The sequence below is a fragment of the Ctenocephalides felis genome, unplaced genomic scaffold, assembly GCF_003426905.1.
Source record: "Ctenocephalides felis isolate EL2017-DRISC unplaced genomic scaffold, ASM342690v1 CF-g0.4_SCAFFOLD_03571, whole genome shotgun sequence".
In the NCBI taxonomy this organism is placed as follows: domain Eukaryota; kingdom Metazoa; phylum Arthropoda; class Insecta; order Siphonaptera; family Pulicidae; genus Ctenocephalides; species Ctenocephalides felis.
Window position 1 is genome coordinate 43,556,648 of NW_020539725.1, and position 25,622 is coordinate 43,582,269.

At 27.3% G+C, this 25,622-nt stretch overlaps 5 protein-coding genes across 5 annotated transcripts; 4 read left to right on the top strand and 1 right to left on the bottom strand.

The window, feature by feature from the left end:
- The first annotated feature begins 3,319 nt into the window (after positions 1–3,319).
- LOC113385268 (neprilysin-like) lies at positions 3,320–9,570 on the top strand. Its single transcript, XM_026623107.1, has 12 exons — positions 3,320–3,403; positions 3,627–3,797; positions 4,214–4,297; positions 5,841–6,046; positions 6,614–6,742; positions 6,816–6,917; positions 6,989–7,093; positions 7,443–7,696; positions 8,706–8,814; positions 9,052–9,331; positions 9,401–9,459; positions 9,537–9,570. Exons 1-10 carry the CDS (start codon positions 3,334–3,336, stop codon positions 9,298–9,300), a joined length of 1,479 nt encoding a protein of 492 aa, XP_026478892.1. The 5' UTR covers positions 3,320–3,333; the 3' UTR covers positions 9,301–9,331; positions 9,401–9,459; positions 9,537–9,570.
- Positions 9,310–10,562, top strand: LOC113386092 (neprilysin-1-like). Its single transcript, XM_026623900.1, has 5 exons — positions 9,310–9,331; positions 9,537–9,585; positions 9,705–9,903; positions 10,046–10,207; positions 10,386–10,562. Exons 1-5 carry the CDS (start codon positions 9,310–9,312, stop codon positions 10,560–10,562), a joined length of 609 nt encoding a protein of 202 aa, XP_026479685.1.
- Positions 10,563–12,337: 1,775 nt separating this feature from the next.
- Positions 12,338–14,312, top strand: LOC113385280 (transmembrane protein 164-like). The gene is made up of 6 exons (XM_026623124.1): positions 12,338–12,538; positions 12,664–12,992; positions 13,250–13,366; positions 13,433–13,511; positions 13,750–13,850; positions 13,922–14,312. The coding sequence occupies exons 2-6, from the start codon at positions 12,669–12,671 to the stop codon at positions 14,216–14,218; spliced, it is 918 nt and encodes a 305-aa protein (XP_026478909.1). The 5' UTR covers positions 12,338–12,538; positions 12,664–12,668; the 3' UTR covers positions 14,219–14,312.
- A 4,107-nt stretch (positions 14,313–18,419) lies between these two features.
- LOC113385248 (F-box/SPRY domain-containing protein 1) lies at positions 18,420–20,019 on the bottom strand. The gene is made up of 4 exons (XM_026623081.1): positions 19,565–20,019; positions 19,204–19,477; positions 19,025–19,115; positions 18,420–18,607 (listed from the first exon to the last, which is right to left on the bottom strand). Exons 1-4 carry the CDS (start codon positions 19,870–19,872, stop codon positions 18,513–18,515), a joined length of 768 nt encoding a protein of 255 aa, XP_026478866.1. The 5' UTR covers positions 19,873–20,019; the 3' UTR covers positions 18,420–18,512.
- Positions 20,020–21,751: 1,732 nt separating this feature from the next.
- Positions 21,752–24,955, top strand: LOC113386093 (RNA polymerase I-specific transcription initiation factor RRN3-like). Its single transcript, XM_026623901.1, is given in 11 exon segments — positions 21,752–22,117; positions 22,181–22,400; positions 22,867–22,963; positions 23,035–23,187; positions 23,253–23,577; positions 23,833–23,966; positions 24,058–24,251; positions 24,310–24,370; positions 24,372–24,432; positions 24,434–24,558; positions 24,751–24,955. Coding segments are annotated over 11 exon segments (1,788 nt in total). The 5' UTR covers positions 21,752–21,904.
- Positions 24,956–25,622: the final 667 nt, after the last annotated feature.

Sequence of the window (25,622 nt, forward strand, 5' to 3'; positions counted from 1 at the left end):
AAATTAACATGAATACTGGTCGGCCACATTGTACACTCAATAAGGTATTTAAATTATACTTCTTACTTTTTGTGATTCCAGTTTACATTGGCAATTATTTCATGGAATAATAAGCATTTTCGTCATATTTCTAGTCAACATCTTTGAGTTTTATATTTTCTTCGATGACATTTGAATGAACATTTCTCTCATCAACTCCATTTTGACCTTATGTTTTTAATTGGTGTTAAATTTTCAATGAAAATAGTGATTGATTATCAATTTTCTGTTTAGTTTCTGTTATTAATAACTAATTATTAGTCATTGCAGTAGTTAAGGAAACGTCATAAGCTATTTAAAATCTTAGGTTCGAATTATGACTGGTATATAATTCTATTTGATTAAAGATTTAAAATAAAATTAATCATTTTTATTGTTATTGGCTTTCAGAAAAAGATTACAATCGACTGTCGAGTTATTTTATCTTAATCCAATTAAAAATGATTGATTATTTGTAAAAATAAAAAATACGAATAACTCACATTACTGGATTGATATTTTTGTAGAATTTAAAATTCTGGAAAAAGACTCTTATCACATATAATGGTTCAAATGAAAGATCATGGGTCATGCGTATTATGTGTGACAGTCTCGTGGCTGAAAAATACATGTTTTCTACAAAATTTCATCCTAAAAAATAATTGGTTTGTTAGATGCTCAACAAAAAGAAATAAAAGATTCATTCTGTTAGTTGCATGAAATTTTGTACATTGGAAATTTCATTTTATTCACTTTCAGTGAGAAGTTAGTTTTAGTCAAAAATTTCACTAATTGTATGTTTTCTCGACGTTTCAAGTTATTCTGGATTAATTGTCAACAATGTTTTGTTTGCGGGGCGATCGGCCGAGTCTTTTCTGTAAAATCAGCAGAAAAGTGAAAATTCTGGACAAATTTTGAAAATAGAAGAACCGTTTGGCGGATATCATTTGAGAATTTAAGCAAACAGACATTTACTCTTAGTATAATTATTTGAAACTGTAGTAGACTGCATACAATACAACTATATATTTGCTAATAATAATTATAATTATTTTAGACTTTCTAAACTATTTTGGACGATATTTTTAACTTCCCGTAGGGTAAGTTAGTAATGGGCCAACAATCGTAAATAATTTTTTTTGCATATCTTTACGTTTCAGAGGTTTCTAAACATTTTGGCATACCTCAGGAAAAATAGATGTGTGTGTGTATGTGTAGAGACAATTTTTCGTCGACGATTTCAGGCGTACGGATTATCCGGTTTGAATGGTTCAAAAAACATTCGATTCTTAGTGATGGGGAGACGTGCTGATTAGTTTTTGACAAAGACAGGTCCAGCGGCTTCGGAGATATGAAGCAAAAAGTGTTAAAATGTCAGTTTTTAAAAGTACGGATCAACCGATTTGAATGACCCAAAAAACATTCGATTCGTAATGATGGGGAAAAAAAGTGATTAGATTTTGGCACTGGCAAGCTTAGCCGTTTTGAAGATATATGTGCAAAAATAGCAGTTTTTGAGAGAATTATCTGATTTGAATTATTGAAAAAACGTTCTTTTTGTGTTGATAAAGCGATTGCTCTTGATGAAAGAACTTTGTTTATTTTAATAAAATAATTTTTTTGAATTTTCAAAAAAATATCTTTTTGAATATCGAAGAATATATTCGGATTTTAATTCTAATTCTAGCTAAAGTTCTCAACATCACTTATATACTTCAAATAAATAATTTTAATTTGTGTGAGTTTATATAATACTTAGAAATGTTATAACTAATTGTAAGACAAAATTTTTCATTTTAAATCCGATTGATTAAGTTTTTTTTATTTACTTTTTATAAAATAAGACTAATAAAAGTTACATTTTTTATAATAATCTATTTTAAAATATTTAATATTTTTCGAATATTTCATTAAGGTCTGGGAAATTCCAGCAATTTGCCTAATGGCACGATGCAATACACCACTAGGTATAATTTATAATTATAAATAAGCTTATTAATATTTTCGCATTCAAGTTTTATTTACATTTATCATGACTGGCCATTCAATGATTTGCAATTTATATAACAATCTTGCTGGACCTTACCTTGAAAATGCATCATTTCCCAATTTTGGCGAATGATTATTTTTGTACCTTTGGAGTATATATATATATATATATATATAATATATATATAAGCCCTTTCAATGTATAAGTTTTTCTATACAATTAATAATATCTTAAATTTTATCAGTATAAGATAAAGATTAGGTCTATTGAAACATTTGTTCAATTAACGCGAATAATTTTGTGAGTATTTTTTTTACATCTGTTACAATTGCAACCTTATAGTGGATTAAGTAAATAGAACGTGTATATTTAAAAAGAATTATAAGATGATATCGAGGTAATAAATAAACCCTGAAGATTTAATTTTTAATGCAGGCTGATATATAAATGATTTATTGATTAAGCTTATAATATTATTAATGAAAAAGTAAAGTCAGCATTTGTGATTTTAAACTAATTATACGATCTCATGTATTTAATCAAGAATTAAATTCAGTAACAAAACAAATATCAAATCACGGCGTCAAAAGTATTTGTTTATAAATAAATAATTAAACATTTCTGAACTGTTAGTCATATAATAACGTCATTGGTATGCGAAACATTTCAAACATATATACTAAAGTTAATAATTAAACAATGTTATATTTCACAAACTTAACCTTTTAAAAACTTAACATGTTCATGTATTACTTTTTATTCGAATGTATTTAATTTATTAAACTTTAAGTCTTCAAACTAAAATTTAAAACTTTTCTACTACATATAGCTAATGTACGTTGTACAAATTTGAAAATTACTAAAATTACCAAAAATTTATACATTAATATAAGAAAAATAGAAATGAAAACACTAACTTCAAATTTTACTTTATAAGATTTACTTGAATTATTATTTCAAGGTATTGATAATTCGGGAATTTATAATTGGATAAATGAGTTAGATAAAGAATTTAATTTTGGAATAAAAAATCTCATTGCACCAGGATAGATTTCTATAATAAGATGTTATAAAAATGTTTAAATTTTACATACAAAAAATATCATTTAATAGAAAAGCAATTATTATATATAGTGATTTCTTTTCAAATATAAGTTAACAATTTTGTTTCTGTCAGACAATGTTTAAAGAACTGTATACACTAAATATATTAAGATGTTGAAATTTTTGAGAATACATATAGGTATGTTCAATAATCAAAAATTTGTAATTTGTAGTAATAGTAAATATATTTTTCTTTAAGAACGCGGAGGTTCTGTGCATGGATGTGTTTGTGTTCTTTGATCACCCTAATTGTCGCAGAAGATGCACCCAAACAAAAAAATATTAACTATGGTAAGTGATTTATAATTATAAATCAAAATAAGAACGAAAAAATTAGTGTATGTTTATTAAAATAAAAAACGTTATAACGTTTCTGAATTTGGCATGAAAGCAAAGATTTTATCAATTACCGTTTGTAAATATTGATGATATTAATGAATTTTACTGCTAAAAAGTGATTTCATGATCCTTTATCATTAACTAAATTATTTTATTTTATTATCTAATATTTTAGCGAACTGGGAATTTCCAGAATGGAATTACATGAATTTTAGCGCAGATCCATGTGAAGATTTTTATGAATTCACCTGTGGAAATTTTAAAAGTGCTAAACCAATACCAGAAGACTACCCTTACATAGATCATTATGCCATTGTGCAAGATGAACTGGAAGAAAAATGTAGAGGTGTGTTGTTTGGATCCGTTAAACCAAAATATTCAAGTCATATTCTTCATCATTTAATCAGAATTTAAAATTAAATATTTATGTCTGGTAAAGAAATAATGTCTTAGCTTATCTTTTTATTATTGTTGAAAGAGAATATAACAAATATAGTATTAGTATTTTATCTTATCAAAAATCTATGTATCAATAACCGTTTCTTCTTTATTTATCAACTGCTTTTTATTCATTTGGGGTTAATGAAATACTATAAAGTTTGTTGTATTTGTGACAATACAATTTGTCTAACTGCTAGATCGCGCGAAGATCTTAGAATATTCTTTTCATCCAACCCATCAGCCATTTCCTATTATTGCCATTATAATATATGGGTACATCTATACTAGGTTTAGTTCTAATACTATTTTATTTTATTTTAGAAATTATAGAAGAGCCAAAAAAGATAAATGACCCAACTGCTTTACGAAAAGCAAAAGATATGTTTGCAGGATGTATGGATACATGTAAGTATTAATACTCTTATATCATCATATCTTTTAATATGTTGCTAAAAACATTGAAATAAGTACGTATAAGTACATATGTATCTGTGAACTGGTTTATAATTGGCCGTATATTCAAAATAATTAAATACGGGTTTCAATTCGAAACATATTCCAAGGTCTGAGAATATTTTAATATAGAATTATATACTCTAGAGATAACAATAACAATTGTATCAAACTAAAGCGAATTTTACTTAAATCTGAAATTGTCAAGAAGACACTTGTGATTTTCAATTGCATTTAAATGATTTTTTTTATATATTATTCTATTTCATTTCATATCAGAATACAAAATCAGGCTCATCGAGTTTATTATAAAAATATTGTGAAACTTTTTTAGAAATATTACAAGCGCGTAGGATATAACTTTTACTTTACAAATAATTAGTTTTACAAAACATATTAACAAATATACATGTTTTTTATATTCTTGCCATGACAATTAATGCTTCAGGTTAGACGCTAGAAAATAACTAAACAAAATAGTGAAGACATTTCCGCGATTCAAATAAATTGTAACATATGCACAGTGGCGGAGTGGAAGGGGAATGGTCACGGGGGTCATGACCTTAATTAGACGACTTTTAACTGTTATCTTTCGAAACCTTTTTCAATTTTTAAAATTGATTCAGTATTTTTGCCTAAAACGTGGACAAAAAAATATTCATTTTCCTGCTATTTATAAAGAAACGGCTTGTATCTAATGGCTTTAAATATTTGAAATCGGTTCAGTGGTTTTGTTAAAACTTCAAAAATTGGCCCGCATACACACCAACACATTATTTTTTCAAATTTGGTCTCACACGATTTAGAATGACTTGAAGCGTCGATAAAACACAAAATTAGCAATACAGTTTACCTGGCAAAAGTATAAACTTCTACTTCGGAAAGTTAAAAAAGAAATAGATATATCTATATATAGGGTTAGGGTCGGTCCAATTTGACTTTGAGCAATTATATTATGAAAACCAAACGAACTACATAACAACAAATAACACATTACAAAAAACAACTATATGACTATGTTCAGAACAACTCCCAGCTAATTTATCGCTCCAGGAATGTGTTTTTTGCTATTTTTCAAAAATTTGTCACTTGGCTTTTTTTACCATATCGGACGGACAGAGGACAAACCAATGTCTAATTCTAAAGGGATTTAACAAAATAATAGTTACATTATTCAACCAATGCAAAATATAAATTTATGGGTACATTTTTTACAGAGATATCTCTATATATAATCTTGATCTGATATATGGTCCAAAATATTCATCAGCGGAGTTGGAAGGTGATGGCTGGTTGTACATATTTTTCCCTCTACTTTCAAATATTGTTGTTAAAATTTTTTAACTTTACTTGTTTTTGAGATATCGGTAAAAGGCCTTTTTACCCGCGGATCTTTAAGCCCGCTCTACATATACTTATGTAACCACGTTGATTTTTTGATAGTAATAAATTTTTAAATATTTATTTGATCAATTCGATGTAAATTCTGCAACAGATTTCATCGATCGCCTGGGCCTTGGCGAACTAGAGCGATTATTAATCCGGCTTGGAGGTTTGCCAATAATCACACCTGGCTGGAAGAAATCAAATGGCTTTTCATGGTACCAAATTGCTGATATATCATCGGAATTTGGAATTCCCACGTTTTTTAATTTTTATGCTCAAAGCAATCTTTTCGACAGCAATGAAATGTTAGTTTATGTAAGTATATATTGATGGAGGACAAGATTAACAGGAAACATAATTTTATTTTTTCTATTCATTGTGCAGGCAATTATATGAAAGTTTTATTACAAAATTAATTTAAAGAATTTGTAGAAGAATATCTGTTTTTTTCAGTTTTTCAATCAAGTTTTTTGCGAGCGTGCATATTATTTTAGTGGAATTTTATGAATAAAATACAAATTATTTATTAATCTTTCTTTAATTAATAAATTCTTTAATCTTACATAATTTTAACTTTTAGACATAAATGTTTCCTTTTGGGTTTTTATTATTTGTCATCGAATTTTCTTTAAAATAACAGAAATCAACAGTATTTTTTCTTCTATTATAAAATATATTCTATTATTTTCTCAATTTAGATAAATAAGGTAATTATATTTGTGTGATTGAAGTTAAGATTATTAAATTTAATTATTAAATAAAAAATAGTTCATATCAACCTAAAAGAATCGTAGCAATAGCAAAAGATATAGCAATATAAAGAATGCCGTAGAAAAAAGTAACAAAAACCTAATCATAGAATTATCATTATATTTTTCACAGATTGATAGAGATTCTCTATTATTACCATTTCAATTGGTTGATAATCCTCGAACCGTGGATGATTATATTGACAATAATTTGGATACAGAAATACGGGACGATATTCCTTACGTTGTTTATTTAATTGAGGTAAATCTAACTTTTCTGAAACAACTGTAACTATATAAGTAATATTGTTGAAAATTAGTTTTAAATTTTATAGATGGTTCAAGTAATTCAAAAATATACTGATGTTTTTGTTCCTTATAACAAAATCCGGGAAGAAGTACTAGAAGTCGTTGAATTTATGAAGAAACTGAAATCAGTAAGAAACTTTGCATGCAGTTATATTAAATTATTTCAAATTGTTTATATTAATTTGATATGAAATTTTAGGCGGGTTCATTGCCTTTAAAAAAACCAGGTGCAACACCGATACTTCCAATGACTGTAAAAGAATTGCAAAAATGGACACAAGAATATATTCCATCTGATAAAAAGGTGAATATAAACTTGATAAAAGTGAATGAGCAATTATTAATAACAATTCTTGTTTAATGAAAGTTTCTTTTTAATAAAATTTTTCACCTGATAGAAATAAATATTTTAAAGCTTAATTTTTTGCTCATACTTGTTGTATGCTAACATGATACGACTATACATTACAGCAAATATTTATAAAATTATGGATATGAATAAAATTATAAGAAGTTTTAACTTCATAATCCACATGAAATATCAGATTGACAAATTTATATTAAAAAATTGTACTCGCAAAAAGCGCATAATTTTATTCAGTATTTATTGCCAAAAGCACTGATTTGAATCTTATTTATTCCTCATATTTCAGCTCAACTGGAAAAAATATCTATGCCACATATTTACGCATACCAAAGTGAAAATTTCAGATAAGACACGGATTTATATGCCATTTTTTACTTCGGTTGTACAAATTATACAATTATTTAATGAAACTCCGGAGAGGATTATCAACAATTTTGCTATCTTAAGATTGCTTACGTACCTTGGTCCAGAAACTCATATCTCAATGAGAAGTGCAGCAGAGAAATTTTATGCTACACAAGGGCATTTATCTTATCCCAGGTGAGAAAATGGATATATGGTTGTTGACTAAGGTGACCATACTTTTTCAAGGCAAAACCGGGACGGCAATTTTTATTTATGTTAAAATCCGGGAATATAAAATATGGGGAGAGGGGTCTTTGAAATAACTAATGTTATTTAAAGATTCAAGAATTGCGGGATTTTAGTAAGAATTTTTAAGAAATACTTTTTTTCTAAGCTATTATATTATATGTATTACACTTCTAGTCTATTTTCTTCATAATGAATTTGAAAAAAATAGCACTTGTTTGTTTGTTTTCATTAATTGTTGTAAAAATTGGGACAATCCAGGACAAAAGATTTGAATTCGGGCCCAATTTTGGGCTCTTTGATAAACCCTGGATACAAGGATAGAAATTCGGAACTGTCCCGGCCAAACCGGGACGTATGGTCACCTTATTATTAACTATAGAAAATAATATTTTTTTTATTATCTCTTTTATTCACAACTGTCCAGTAAAGAACATTCAATAAATTTGATGAATTTACAATAGTCGGCCGAAAAGGGACATTGCTATACTACAAGGGCATGTTGGAAAAAACAACTCAGTAGTTGTTTTTCCATTCGATATAAAATTCATAATATTTTATTGATAATTATATAATTTTAACTATTTACTTATTGAATAATTTCTTATAAATAATGATCAAGTTATTTCCATTTTTATCAGGAGAGTTGATGGCTTAAATCCAGTGGCGCTTTTCTTTTCAATAAATATTATACACACAAATTTGAATGTTGAAGCAGACTTATCAATTGTATAGTTTTGTTGAGATATTATTTATTACTTTAATTTACTAAAGATTATAAATATACCGTAAAGATGTGAATGGTTATATTACTTGAGGGCCCTGTTATTTTCTCAAACAAATTTTATTAGTTTCTGTTTATTCTACAAAGGATTCGTGCCTATACGTGTATATGCATAAACTCTTCAATGCAAAATTGATTTGAAAAATAAAACTCTTTTTATCACTATAAATACAGATGGAAGACCTGCCTCAGAAAGGTGCTTGATTTTCCTTCAATTGGCATGAGTGGGGCTATAGCTTATGAATACAGAAAAAGGCATGTTCCAGAACATTTAATACAGCATGTAAGTCAATAAGTTTGTATTCTATTTTTGCAGGCAACACTTAGGGGAAGTTTATGTTTTTGCCAGAAAATCTGACCTGCTAATTGTTTTTCGACGTTTCATGTCATTCTGTATCGTTAGAGTAAATTATTTACATATATCGTATGTTTTATGTCTTAAGAAAAAAATGCCCCTTGCACCTAATGAATTTGAATATAGATTTTTTTTAATTTTAATATCTATAATTGTTTATTAAAGGCTTCTACAATGGTTTATGAACTGCGAAAATCCTTCTTGGAGCTCATGATTTCAAATGACTGGATGGATGCGGAAACAAAGAAATTGGCAAAAATTAAGGCTGATTCGTTGCTTGTTCAAATGGGTTTTCCAAACGAAGTAAATAGTGATTTGTATCTTGATGAACATTTTAAACCTTTACGAATTTGCCGGTATGATCATTTTGGAAATATGAACAGATTGAGAGCTTTTAGCCTCAGACTAATTTAATAATTCTGGATGAACCTCGAGATAGAAACAGGTAAGTTGCTTGTAAATAACAAAACATATAAATAACAAATCGTATAAAAAACTAATTATTTCTTTATAGATGGAGCCAATCGCCATTACTTGTAAATGCCTATTATAATAAATTCAATAATAGAGTTAGTAAGTGGATATGCGTATTCAGTATTTACCTAACAATAATAAGTATATTTAAAATATATATAATTATATATTTTCAGCGTTTCCTATGTCTCTAATGCACCCGCCATTTTTTACATCTGGAATGCGGTAGGTTGAAACCAAATCATAAAAAATTTCCACTTCCAGTGTTATGATTTCATTGTGTGTTATGGTATTAAATATTGTTTTTCTCCAATCTTTTAACAATTTTTGTGTTTTATTTCTAGAGTAATGGATTACAGTCGAATCGGTGCAGTTATTGGTCATGAGATAACTCATGCATTTGATAACAGCAGCAAGAACTTAGATGGTTCTGGTCAGCTAACAGAATGGTGGATGGGCAATACCCTTTCCGAATATAATAAACGTGCAGAATGTTTTATCCAGCAATATAACGAAAAAATCATACCTGAAATAGGAAAACCTGTAGGTTTGATAAAATGTGTTTCTTTCTGAGTGTTTTTTATTCAATATAATACTTGCTCTTTTTAAATGAATTTGACAAATCAGTGAAATTTGCTAATAAATACATTCAATGTGGTAATAACTTGGTACTATGTATAATTAGGTTCCAGGAGCGCAAACTTTGAACGAAAATATTGCTGATAATGGTGGACTGCGTGAAGCTTATATTGCTTTTAAATTAATTACAAGATCCCATCGAACTGAATATCAAGTCGGGAAAAAACTATATACAGCTGAACAAATGTTTTTCATAAGCTACGGCACGGTAAGTGTACCATTATATGATAATTTATACATCAATTTGATATTCTTAAAATTTTGCAATTCAGTTATATATTTGAAGCTTTTTTGGAATCTCTTCAAAATAAGTTTTTTAGTAAATAAAATTTGTTTTATAAGGCCACTATTTATTATTAATTTTCTGAATAAACAATATTTTTCAGGGTTGGTGTGAAACTAGAACTACAGAAAGTTTTCAATCCTACTACCCAAAAATGATTCATTCCCCAAGCAGATTTCGTGCCAATGTGCCTGTGTCAAATATGCCAGAATTTGCCGAGGCTTTCAAATGTCCAGCAGGAAGTTCAATGGTACCCAAACAACGATGCATTATTTGGTAGTTTAAATTCTTTACATTGATTATTATTTCCATTATTTTGTGCGGACATATAGTAATGTTTAAATGACAATGTGATATCTAATTCAGGGCACTTATCTTGTAATAGAAGCAATATAAAAGCAGATTTTATTTAAACTGTACTAATTAAAGATTATTAACTGATATATAATTTTATAATGAATTATTGTGTTATTTTTATATCAACGAGTACCTAAAGGGCAACGCAGTACATGTGCTTTTTTCAATTAATATCCGAACAAACATATGTTTATATGTTTAAGAGAAACAATTGTTTTCAAACAATCAAATGATAAATATATTTTTCCATATTATGTATCGTAATTAATGTCAAAAATAGTACTGATTATAATGGAACTTGATTGATAAATTTTGAAGTAAAGATTTTATTTGATATCTGAATTCTTCAACATTATTACAAATTTGGAAGTATCATTTAAATGATAAATGTTAGGAATGATCCACAACCTTCTAAATTAGACAAAAAATAGCAGAACTAAGCTAAATGTACAAAAAATAGCAAAACTAAGTATCCGTTTTAACAAAATAATTGCTTTTGGAAAAAAAACTGTTTCAATTTTTTTTTTTTTGATTTTGGAAATAATACAAATTTTAATTTTAATTTTGGATAAAGTTCTAAAGCTCACTTATATACTTTAAATAAATAATTGTGACTTGATAATTCAGTTAGTATAATTCTTATAAATGAGTATATTAGACATTGTTACAGTGTTTATAATAATCTATTTGAAAACATTTAATATTCCCCGAATATTTCGTTGCGCTGCGGGAAGTTCCATCAATTTGCCTTAAGGCACGAAGCATTACACTACTAGTTAACTTCCCGTAGGGTAAGTTATTGTAATGGGCCGAAAATCGAAATTGAAAATTTTTACATTTCTCGACGTTTTGAAGATTTCTGAACATTTTGGCATACCTCAGAAAAATGGATGTGTGTGTGTATGTATGTATGGATACAAATTTCCAGTCACGTTTTCGGGCGCACGGATCAACCGATTTGAATGGTTCAAAAAAATTCGATTCCTATTGATAGGGAGAAGAGCTGATTAGTTTGTGGCAAAGGCAGGTCCAGCCGTTTTGGAGATACGGAGCAAAGAGTGCAGAAAATATAAATCGAGTTTTTGAGAGAACGCAGTATCCGATTTGAATGATCTAAAAAACATTCAATTAGTAATGATTAGGAGAAGTGTTTATTAGTTTTTGGCAAAGGCAGCCATTTCGAAGATACGGAGCTAAATATGTAAAAAATTGCAGTTTTTGAGAGGACTAAGCGTCCAATTTAAATGATTCAAAGAACTTTCAGCTTGTCTTAACAAAATAATTGATTTTTTTTTTTCAAAAAAAATTTTTTTTTGTATATCGAAAATCATTCAGATTTTATTTTTAATTCTGACTATGGTTCTAATATATTTTAAACAAATAATTTCAACTTTGCAATTCAGTTTATATAATTCTTATAAATATTAGCCAATGTTACAATATTTATAAAAATCTATTTGAAAACATTCAGTATTCCTCGAACATTTCGTTACGGTACGGTAAGTTCCAGCAATTTGCCTTAAGACACGATTTTTTAGCAGCTCCATCTAATTATCTAAATAGTAACTGCAAATTTTGTTAATCCATCCGTGTTTTTTATCTATGTTCACAACCCTTTATCATGGATTCTTATTAGATTAATAAATAAATATTTTATGTAATGGCAACACTGTACCATGGTAGCAAACAAACGTAAATAAAAGCCGAATGGCATATTGGTTACTGCTTCGACTTCATAAATTTATGTCTGAGACAAAAGTGAATGCTGAAATTTGAACGATATTGCATTTGAAATGCAGTTATGCTTATGTTTATGCAATCTAAATCTGTGTGTCTGATACTAGTTTGCTTTAGCTTCAAGTTTTGACGTTTAAATTATTGGAATAATATTACTAAAATGTAAGACCTTGCACATAATGATATGTACAAAAGCACATTAATTATTTATAAACACACGTATCCACGCACATTCATTTGTATCAGTGCAATTGTGCAAGTTGTATAACCTAACTGACCATTTTTAGCAATAATGGGTGGGTTTGATTGGGCCTACAGTGGAGTAAATCCGAAAATACCTCGTAATACTGGACCAGAATGTGCCTATTATTTATCATCAGAATGGCGTCAGAAGGAAACCGTAATAGTCTTAATATTTTCCTTAGTTCTAATCATTTGGGGTTATTTAAACTTGTCACCATCGCAACCAACACAATATGTTCGAACTGAACGTGGAGGAAAACGCTTGCTACTTATTATAATGTCCCTCATTTGGGGTATGGAAATTGGATTCAAATTTGCTTCAAAAACTGTGATATATATTCTTAACCCCTGCCATGTGACAACTGCTATTCAAGTAAGATATTTGACAAATTATATTGCGAGCAAGCTTATTAAAGTGGAGAACGTTATTGCATCAGTTATAGTTACTTATTTATTACTTTTACATAGTTATATAACAGTAAACAAAATAAACTTACATAATACTGAAATAAATTGCACTGCTGCAAGAATTTATTATACTTGATGCTGCAAGTTTTTTAATCTCCGGTGATTTTTACAAATTGTTATGTTACATGTTGGTTTCAACTAAATGATATTTATTTATTTTAGATTTATTTATTAGCAGCTCCACCTTCTAATAAAGTTACAGCATTATTTAGAATTCATTTAAATTATATGAATGGACCTCTTTTGGCATTTATTTTCCCAGAGACCGAAAGTAGAATGGTAATGACAACAGTGTTTTAATATATTTATAATATATCGGCAAATAATAATTTAATTAATTCTCAGATTCCAATGGAAGCAGCAATTTATTGGATTCAACATTTTTTAATGTTAGTAGTGCCTTATTACCTCCTGAGACTTGGAGGTATGTTCTACATATTATTAAAAATTTACGAATAATGGTTAATTTATTATAAGCAAATTAAATAGTCTTATTCTAAATGAAATCAACAAGTAAATTATTCAACATATTATGATTTAGTTAAAAGATAAATTAATAATTGAGTGCTATTGAAAATGTGGAAACTATTGGAAATTATAGCACCCAACAGATTTTTGGTAATACTTGTATGTAAATAATATAAAATTTGATTTATTTGTAGGTGTTTATAATATGGAACCCCTACGTGATTTAAGTTGGAATTGTTTATCATATGGTTTAATCTTAATATATCACTTTGTAATATTACAAGGTTTTGCAATAGTAAGTATTCATATAAAAAATAGTAATGTTATTGCTATCATTTATAATCCATTGTTATTTCTTTTTTATAGCCAACACAAGTTAATTTGAACCATATGCTATGTCCAGCAATATTAGATCCATTTCAAGGTCCATATTATCGTTTGATTGCATCTGCCCACCAAGCTCTTTTATGTCCATTATTGTGTAAACTATTTTACATTAGTGCAAATTATTTACTTACAAAATTTAGTTATACCAAAGTAAAGCCAAAGTTGGAAAATGACCTGACAATATCAACTTTCAAGGAAATTGGACAAGGTGACAATATATGTGTCTGTAAGACAGATAATATAAATCAAAGAAATGGTAAAACACATATAGATTAAATGACTGGTAATTGGTTGTGGTAATTCATTTCTATATTAACATACTTAGTTAGAATTAATTTTAACAAATAGGAACAATTGATAATTCTCGATCTCATTATAATAGTTAGACACTTTATTGGTTAGAAAGTTGCAATGCATGGCTACTTACTAACAATATTTACAAAAATAATCCTAGCTTAGTTTAGATTCGAAATTGCATTCCAAATATGTTTTCACTATGAAAACCGGTGCATATAAAGCTCACATGTAAATGTATTTATATGTGTATATGCATATATTTATATATACGATAACATTTAAATTTTAAATTTTTCAAGGTACTCATTGCTATCAATGACATGGAATATGTATATTATTTAGTTTTGTAATTTTAATTATATATTCGAATTAACATATTCTGTTCAGATGCTATTTACCAAAGATCATGTATAATGAAGACCAAAGACTGTTTTCAAGTGATATCTTTTCATAAATACATTTCATGCTAGAGCTTAACTCAATAGCAAGTTTAAGAATTTCACTCTGAACTCAATGAGCATGAAAAAATAAGTCTGTACAGTAGACTTATTATCGAGTATACGAAAGCTTCTTATTTATTTGCATCTATATCATAGTTTTCCTCATATACATGAGGCATATAAAAATGACTGGTAAAACTTCTTTAAACTTTACTGATATAATTTTTTGATGTAAAATTAGCTTCGATTGATATTTAATTTAGAATGCTGACTTCATTTAAATTAATTTCGAACAATTTTTGGTATGATAGTGAATAAACTTTCAATGAAAAAAGTTAAATAATGTTCATAGTGCCATCAATTTTTTTTCTGCTTGTCTTATATAATAAATATATGAATCATCCAAATATTTTTACACAGTGTAAATTTAGAATGAATTTTTGAGGCATATCTAGTAAATTTGGTTTACAACTTTATTATTTTTTTTAAATGTTTTAAATTATTAACATTAAAAACTCATTATTTATAAAATTATATAATATAACTATATAATTAATAATTATGAAGAGGTAATGAGCCTTTTCTATGGAGCACTTAAGAATATTACCATTGACTGTGTTCTATTCTAACTAGATTCTGTTCAAGGACATAAACAGTACTTTTGTTTGTACTCGGACAAGAATGGAATGTAAAATAATATTTACAAGCTATCAGTTTTTTTAATGAATAAAAAAAACTGTGTAAAAATAAAGATGGATTTTTATGATCATGTATATTATATTTTTTATATAATGGTATATTTATTATATAATGGAAAAAAATATTTCTTAGCAGTTAACAATTTGAATTTCTTGTTCAGTTTTGATAAACTGATTTGTTATTATCTATCTTGCCCATTATGTGAACTGTCAATAATATATATTTCAGAACCTGATCTCAACTTCACTTAAAGTTGTAATTTATAAATTATAGTCACACTTAACCCTCAACTAGTTGAATATAAAATATTGATAAATATACGCATGTTTTCTTTCAATTGTTGTATACATCATATGAATCTTTATTTTGTTCTTTTTTAATAATGTTATGCCGTTCTGTTTTTTCAATTAGGTTTTTATTTTAATAATTATATTTATTATGACAAAAATATCTCGTCCCACTTTTGTTCTAGAATCAGTTTGGGAATAGTGCTGATTAATTTTTGGTAAACATTGGCTGGGCAGTTTCTTCGTAATTAACTGTTAAAAAAAATCGATGTTTTTTATGAAGCTTATTTAAATATTAAACATATTAAAAATTATGGCTCTACTATAAGTGGTTGATGTTAAAAATTCATCAAAATTTGAAAAAATGAGCTGCGCTTTTTGGGCCTGAAAATCATTCAACATTTGACCTTTTGCTTGTTCGTTTTTCAATAATGTATAATATTTAAATCATTTGACGAAAATAATAAATAACTAAATTGTATAATATGGAATAGTATCTCAGATTATAAGGCTTTTTATCAACTCGGTATGCTTATAAACACTTACAACATTAAGTTGATTATTTGAAACTTCGGGAATTTCATACAACTTGCCACTTATACATGTAGATTACTTCTAGCTTTTTGATATATTACGATGGAAAACGTGTTAAAACAATTAATATTTTGGGTTCCCTGCCGTTATATAAAAATTCTCATACTACTTACAAGATTCATATATTCATATTAAATACTAATAAGATTCTTACTAAGCAAACATTTCAACAATTCAAGTGATAAGTTCAAATTTTATTGAGGAATTTAAAATCCACATTTTTTATGATTAATTATAAGTAGTCTAATCTAGTCTTCTGCACATTGATATCATTCATTGCAATTACATTGTAGTTTTATTTTATTGATTTGATGCTGAAAATTAGAAGTTAGCATTCAAAATTTCGTGTGGGGGCGGAAAGTCTGTAGGAGTAATTGATATCGATATTCTAGTCAAAGTATTAGTGATATTACTAACAAAATAATAATATTCTATAACATTTCAATAATAAGGAAGAACTCTCATATTTACGTTTGTGCTGATCAATTAATAATGCAAGTCTTTAAAGAAATGATAAATTCAATAAATAATGATGTATTACTGGGCTGTTTTAAAATTCTGTTTGGTAGAAAAACTTTAAATTTTGATAAAAGTCAGTTTTATAAATATTAAAAATCTTTTTTTATTTATAGTAGTTTTGTTGTAAGATATCATACATTATTTTCCGATTTGAGTGCTGTATTATTTAAATGTTAAAAAATTATTACTTAAGAATTAAAATGATAAATATTAATAATTTATTTTCATATTATTTCAATTGAAGTGAAGTGCATATTGGAAAAACTTATTATTGAAACTTTTTTTCATAAATAATCAAAATATAATAATATATAGCTATTTATTATGTAGCATGATAAGCAAGATCATATATATGATTGAAATATAAAATTTATGTGAATGCTGCCTGTTATACTACTTTATTAAATCACATTGGGGGCTTTTCAGTTGCTGAAGAGTGTAAATGAATGAGCAATTGAGCATTTCTTAAAGATTAGAGGAACCAAAAATTGTTGATTACCAAATAAACAAAATTTTGTTGTTAGATATGTATTTACAGTATTTACATCACAAATTTGGAAACATATTTAAACATATTTTTGCAGTAAAAAAATAAATAAAACTAATATTAAATTAAAATTAATAAATTCTAAAATAATGATTGAAATTTCTAGTCAAAATTGTAAACATACAATTGCAACTTAGCTCCTAGAATAAAATACTTAAGTTTGCCCATTACTCTAAAATAAATTTATTGAGCTTATTTTATAAGTAGATTCAAAAGTTTTCCTTGTATTTTTGTTTCAACATTATATAATGATTAAAATACAGCTACATTTGTAGTGTATTACTGCAAATATAGCTTACATAATTGTTTTAGTAATAAGAACTACTTCCACATGAAAGATAACATAATTACAATAATGTATATAAAAGTTAAAAATAGTTAAAAACTAGTTTAGGTACTCGACTATTATGTGCTAATTGATGACTTCTAAGATGACTAAATGCATTTACACATTAAAGTGAGATTCGAGATACATATAACATTTTCATATTTTTTGGAAGAAAAAAGCAAATTTGTTCGAATATTGTGCATGTGCAAATGACTTTAAAATTGTCGTTGATCATAAATGAATGAAAGAAAAAATTGAAAATATTAAAAACTCAATATTTTCTATTATTTCCATTTTGTTATTGTCAAATTTAATTACGAAGTACAGTGTAAAAATCAGCAAAATGTTAGATGTTATCTTCAATGATTTTGCTTTAGTTCTAATGTTTTCCATAATATTAACACCACTCTTGCACTTATTTATAAACAACGTGAAAAAATATATCTGTATTTAGTTTACATAACATTCAGATATGACACAATTCCAAATAATAAAAAAAAACTCCTTTCTGATTCTTTGTTTATGGATTTCATATTTGTCAACAATATTAAATATATTTATGAATCTGTTATTGCTATATTTTCTATAACAATAATATTAACATCTAAAGTTCAATTTAAAAAAAAAACTGAATAAATTGAGATTACATTTTGTATTAGAAATCTATTAAATGAACTTTTACGTCTTCCTAATTTCCTCACTTTTTTAGGTGTTTTGTTGCTGAAACAATATCTATATAGCTTTCTTTTAAGACATTTTTCATACAATATGGATTAGAAATTTTAAAAAACAGTAATTTATAAGTACAGATCTTTATCTCTCTCCAGAATTGACCTGCAACAGGTCTAAAAAGTGCATGTTAGCCATCTAATGGAGGACCTAGATATATCATAGACACTTCAGTATTCCCGTATACAGCTGAAACAGTTGGATACAGTTTTTTCTCTGGCAAACCTAATAAAATCAATCACAATATGTCAATAATATTACAATCATATTACAGGCTGAAATAAAATTAGTATATTTTATGAGTTCGTGGTTATAATGGTGATTGGAGGATGTCAGGTGAGCAATTATTAACTGCTTGTAAATTAAATGTCTATGTGAAACTAGGTGCGTATAGATGCAGACTATTAAATCAGGTTATTAGTACTCTGCTTGAACTCTTCTATTCAAAGAAATTGAATCAAATAAATAATCAAAATTATTATTAATTTACATTGAAGAAACATGGGTTATTTCCACTAATGCAATGATTTTTATTCACATAAAGATTTCATTTTCTGAAATTTATACTTAATTTATCACAAACAAATTGATTGGAAATTGTAACTATATAGCTTTCAAAATGAATGACAAAATAATTCTCACCTCGAAATGCAACACCTAAAAATTCATAATTTTTCTCAAAGGATAATGTGTTATCATCACAGTCTAGTATAACTCGTATTCGTTCACCAACCTGAAATTTAAATAAATTTAATTGCCAATTATATTGCTATTAAACAATTAAATTTACAAGTACATTTATCATAGGAATATCCACTTACTTGATATTTCGGTGCATTATTTAATAATGGATAATTTCCTTGCGCATCACCATTATGAAGCAAATGATTGTCTACTAAATTCCAACCCCAACTTTGATCATCTGATCCCAACAAAGCAACATATCCATGGCATTGCAGCGAAGCATCTTTCGTTGCAATTCCAATAACAGCTACAGTTCCAAGTGGGCCTTCCCATATGACTTCCCAAGTATGTCTACCATGACGAAAACCTATTTTACCTCGGGATGCATCTGTGCTTTGAGCAACCGGATTTCTAGAACGTTGCATTTATTTTATTATTATTTGAAAAAATGGAATCTAAGATTCATCGCCCTTATCAAAAAAAAAAAAATTATATTACCTATGTAATGTAAATCCATTGGGCTTTATGTAGACATTTCTTGAACAGTCATTAGGATTCCATGCATGATAAAAAGCTCGTAATTTTGATTTATAAGTAGGGAGAGAAGATAACAAATCAGATTTCAATGCTTCTTCTGCAAGCTTACTAATACAGTGCATTCTCCATACGTCATTGTTTTCATCATTCAAAAATCTGTACCAATTTTTACACACCAATGAACAATTTCTTAGTTCGTGCAAATCTAAATATGAAAATATCACTTCTAAGACATGGTCCGGAACCCTATCTGCAATAGAGTCGACCATCTTGCCGGTTTTGATATTGTTCTGCACACACTTATTTCACCAAGTTCACCATTATATTAAATTTAGAAGCACTAAATCATTGTTAAAAGATTTAAAAGAAATAATTGCAAATGCATAGTGTTAATAATTCACTAAAAATAAATAATTTGGCATTATATACACATTTTTTAACATTGTTGAATCTTACATAAATTGACATCTATTTTCGTTGGCAATTTTGACATGTTAAAATGTCAGACAGTGTTGTACCTGCCATCTGTTGGGAAATATTTAATAGAGTCATAAGAGGTTTGCCATTAGAGCCTGGGTCTCTTCATGTGGCATCTTTTTTATCTATGAGCGTATACTTATCTATTTTTTTCTATTTGAGCAAGTAGATAAAAGAAAGGGATCATAGAAAAATTAGCATACGTTTTATAGCCACAGTGAGCGAACTATATACTCTTCTTTTCTTTTTATATTTTATTCGCTCCGAGCGTGACTGCAGCGCCCATGCAGCGCCGTAATAAATATGAACTAATTGGGGTTATCAGTGTGTGGTTTTCATGGGTTTTACATGTTTGTTAAAGAAAAAAGATATTAAATAATTGTTATAAATAATAATAAACAAGATACAGTAATAATGTGAACGCTGAATGTTTATTGAAATTATTAAATTTACTTCAACGTACTTAAAACATTGTTAAGTATAATGTAATAATAAAGAAATGCAGTAAAGTAATATTGTAAGGTTAAGTGCCTCAAAGCTTATGTCATAAACTCGGAATAGTTCTTAATAAAAACAATATAATAATGATAAATAAATTTATCAATAGAATAAGTAAATAGTAAATTAATTTATTCAATTTTTTGGTCAAACTAAAGACTTAGACATTATTATAAAGACAAAATTTAGGACATTTTATAAAGACAAATTATTAACTTATTGAAGGAAATATTGTTGACAAGTAGGTAGGACTCAATACCTCGACCGATTCACTGCAAATGCGATCATAGGGCTTGGGAACCCACGGTGATCCATCAACACTACAAATATATATTTCGCATTATTTCAGCATTGTATTAATTAAACTGTTTGCAAAATAAACATTTTTTCGCTATGTGATAACTTTTATTTTTTAATCATAAAATTACAATTATTATATAATAAAATGTAAAATATATAGATAATAGTTATACATAATCAATATACATATATAAATATGTTATTTTCATTATTCAGGCTTGTATTAATTACATTGTTTTACAAACAATTTTTTTAGTGAGCATTAAATTTTGATAATACAACAATTATTGACTTATAATTTTTCTTTTTGCTAAATAACAATTTTACAATATTCATAATACTCGAATTGTATTTTATAACAATAAGGTTATGATACTTACTTTATTCTTCTAACCGCTGCGATCCACTTTTCCCGTTGATTTTCTTCCACTTAGCTGTAGAAAAGTATAGAATTTGCAGTCACTTTTTCTCTGGTATTCTACAGCCCATACAGAAAGCTATGGTGGCTCATTTTTTAATTATCTTATTTAAATTTGAAAATAATAAATATTTTATGTGTTTTTGTTTAAAATTTTATTTATAATAGCCCCTTTTAGTGCTCCAAGTTAGCCACTACGAACGCTTCGGTCGATTTGACTTCCCCTTCCATGCCTTCGCACATAGCCAATATCCCTTATGTCCATAGATAAAAGTAACGTAACGGCAGGATTGAAACATAGAGCCACTACAATAACGGATCACAAAAAAATCAACGGCCATTTAAGTTGCACGCGTTAATTCGCAGGTAGCGCTGCATATATTTGTAAATTGTGACGTTCATCAATTTCACCTCGCACAATTTTTGCAGTATAAAACGTGGTTAGTGGTTAACTTAAAATAGTGTTTTTTTCATTAGTTGCGTTGTTTTTAAACGCAGCGTGTGTTAAAAGATATTGCTATCATCAAATACGACTCATATGTTGGATTTTCATGGAGTTACAGTTACAGATCGTTGTTATAAATATATGTATATGTTCATAACCTAAAATGTCTATTATATCTGGACAAAGCAATATTTCTTCTATATTAAAGAATCCTGCACATACTAGAAATAGCCTTTTAGTTCAGACTGCAAATAGAGTTAGATTTCAACTTCCTAACTCTAGTGATATTAAAACCGTGTTAGAAGGTGTATTGAAAGGTGACAATGTAAAGCAATATGAGGAAATTTTGTGTGCACTTCGAGATTCTGACTTGAAAGTAATGAATAATTAAAGGTGCTATTTGGAGGAATAATTAAATAACTTTTTTTTCAAATTTTAGGATGAAAACTTATTTTCTTTCATTGAGGCAAGTAGAGAGTGTATATCATTATTAGGACGTGATGCAAGATCTTATGTGGAGGGAATTTTAAAAGTTAATTGGCCTTTGCAGTCAAACCATATAGTGAATACATACCAGACTTTTCTATTAGAATTATTAACGGCACACAATTATCATGTTCCCTTAGCATTAGAAAAGTTAGTTAGGTTTTTCTATTTTGGTAAGCTTTTTTAACTAAATTTTTACATCATTAATATTTTTAGTTTCTTTGCAATATTTCCAACTTACATACTGTTTTTGTAGAAACCACGGGTTTCTTCATATATTACTTTGTTAATATAGATATGAAATATTTAAATGGATTTTATGGATTAATACATAAATTAATAATTAATTATTTTCAAAAATGTGTTATCTTAGAACTTTACAATATCCGTGAAAATTAAATAAAATAATATTAACAGTCAATGTATTATGAACCAACTTTCAATATTGTTCTTGCAATCTCATTTCTTTAACAACATATTGTATTAAACCTCATTATGAACTTTTTTTTAACTTCATGTTTTAGAGTTTACACAGATTTAATATGTTGTAATGGAATAAAACTTAACTAATATAAAACATACTAATGCAATGAAATTAAAAAAAATACTTTATAGTTTTTTTTTATTTTATTTTTCAAGATGGGTGCTGGTTAAATGGAAAACCAACAGAAGTAGGTTGGAAAGTGTTTTCATCAATACATCATGTTTTGGAGAAAATTTTCACAATTATTCCAATGTAAGTAATAACTTTGTTGAAGCATTTATATTTTCTGACTAAATTTTACCAATTGTAAAACAATATTTTAGATCATGTAATATTTTCATGCAAGCAGTAGCATCATCATATCCTTACTATAAGAAGAGTTGTGAAGAAAATGAATCATACTTATTTAATTTATTGTCAGTTTTAAAATATAAGCCACGCTTGCGTTCAGAAATTCTTGTATTAGTAATTAACAGGTAATATATTTAAATATTTTTGGAATTCTTGTGTTGAATGTTTTCAAATATGTGTCCATATTTAGATTGATTATTCTGGATGTACATGCCCCTAAATCCGATATAGAAGAATGTGATATAGTTGAGGATGGAGATGAAACACAATATGATATGGACACTGCAGATAACGATAATTTTCAAATGAAGCATCCCATTGCAAATACTCTTGACTGTTGTATGTTACAACTATTTGAATTTATTAAGAATGAATGTTATGAAAATGATGAACTCAATTATAAGAAAACAGAAAAACTATATAAAGACGTTATTCAAATATTTGAGGATATCATATTACCTACTCATGCTGTGCATCATGTGCAATTTATAATGTTTTATATATGTAGTTTTAAGGTAATAGCAATACACATATTTATTATACCTGCACATGTATGTATATATAGCCAAATCTATATATGTACTATGTTTTAATCCATTGTTTAAAAGTTAATTATTGCTTGTTTTGAACTCAAAACTGCCAATGAAGACACTTTATTCAAAAGCATTTAATTTCACTTCTTTATTAGTGATTATAAATTACAGTGCAAAATTATTATATGTACATGAGTAATTTGATCATCATTTTGCTAAGTTATTTTATTTTTTTAGCTGGTATTTGCAGAGGCTTTTCTTAATTTTTTGTGGAAAAAGGTTTCAAATCCAAATGTTGCTATAGTGCAACGACAAGTTTCCATTTGTTATATCGCAAGTTTACTTGCAAGAGCAAAGTTTATACCAATTTCGTAAGTATTTAAACCCTGTAAGGTTAATTTATATTACTATTTTAATTTTCCTTATTTTTCTTGATTATTGTATCTATTAATTTTTTTTAAGAATGATCCGAGCCATGCTTTTTGAAATGTCGGCTTGGTTACAATTTTATGTGAAGCGGCAAGATTCTATTGTTGATACACATGGTTCATCACGTAAAGGCGGGGCATCAGCTCATGGAGTCTTTTATACAGTAGCGCAGGCACTATTTTATGTTATTGCATTTCGACATAAAGATTTAACAAATACAAAGAAAAGTATGATTTTGTTAGTTGATTTTAGTTGGTATCAAATTTACATTTATATTTATTTCAGATTTAATATTTCTTCAATCATTAAATTTAACTAAATTAGTAACATGTCCATTAAATCCATTAATATTGCCTTCCTATTGTTGCCCAAAATTTTGCTGCTGTTACACGAGCAGAGCAATTGGTGGTATTGTTACACAATAATGGAACGCAATGAACGAAATAATATGGCAGTAATGTATGGTGAACAAATTGTAAGAGCACATGAAAGTCTGGATACATTTTTTCCATTTGATCCTTATATTTTGAGCAGGTGCGTTAAGTAAATATTGATTCAAATATGAATGAGTGGTGAAAGATATATAATATAAAGTTTTCCAGGCATCCATTCAATTATAAAATAATGAGTATTAAGTGATTTATAATTTTCATTATTTAAGCATAAATTTTGACATTTAATCTATATATATATACATTTTTTTTATATATTGATATATGTTTGCAGGTCGGGTTTGATAGTAGAGGATATATATTTAAAATATGAGTCTTCACTTTCAACAAATAGCATTGATTATAAGCGCTCAGGTTTGCCTATGGAGGAAGATGACTTTCTACTAGATCAATCATTTAATGACAGTGTCTCAAGCACTAAAAAAAATAAAACCCCTCACAAATTTTCTTACGGATCATCTCCTGGATTCAAAACCTAATATTTAAATAAAAATTGTAATATGAATATTATTTAATTGTATATAGAAATATATATATAGCTTATACATGATTGTAAATTAATATACTGTTAACCAAATTTATTATAATTTTAGAACTAACTAATTTTCAAGATTCAGATAATATGGATGTAAATTTAATAATGCAATTCTAAATTTTAATATGATGCAAAAATTTATAGAATATATAAAATAGCAGTGTTTTTGAAGTAAAGATTCAAGGTCATATTTGAATTTAAGATGTTCTTTAATCAAAAGTAGTATTTATGAAAACTATATTTAATATAATGTGCAGCTAATAATTATTAGCGAACTAGGAAATTTACTGGAAGTGCAGTTGATATTCAAAATTATTAAATTATGAAACCAATATGGATAAATAACAAAAAGTAAATAATCCTGTGTTATATCTCACCATGGCTCATTACGGACAGTGAGACCCCAGAAGCTTGTGGAAGGTGTAGTGAAATTTGGATAATACTAACCATTAATTAAGTAATAATCATTAATCACCCAGGTAAGTTTGATACATTTTTGAATTCTATTTATTACTTATCAAACAAATTACTATGTATAATTATTATACTCCTGAATGCTATGGACATGCAAACAAAAAGATCAAATTTCTTTCTATAAACTGGGGACACTT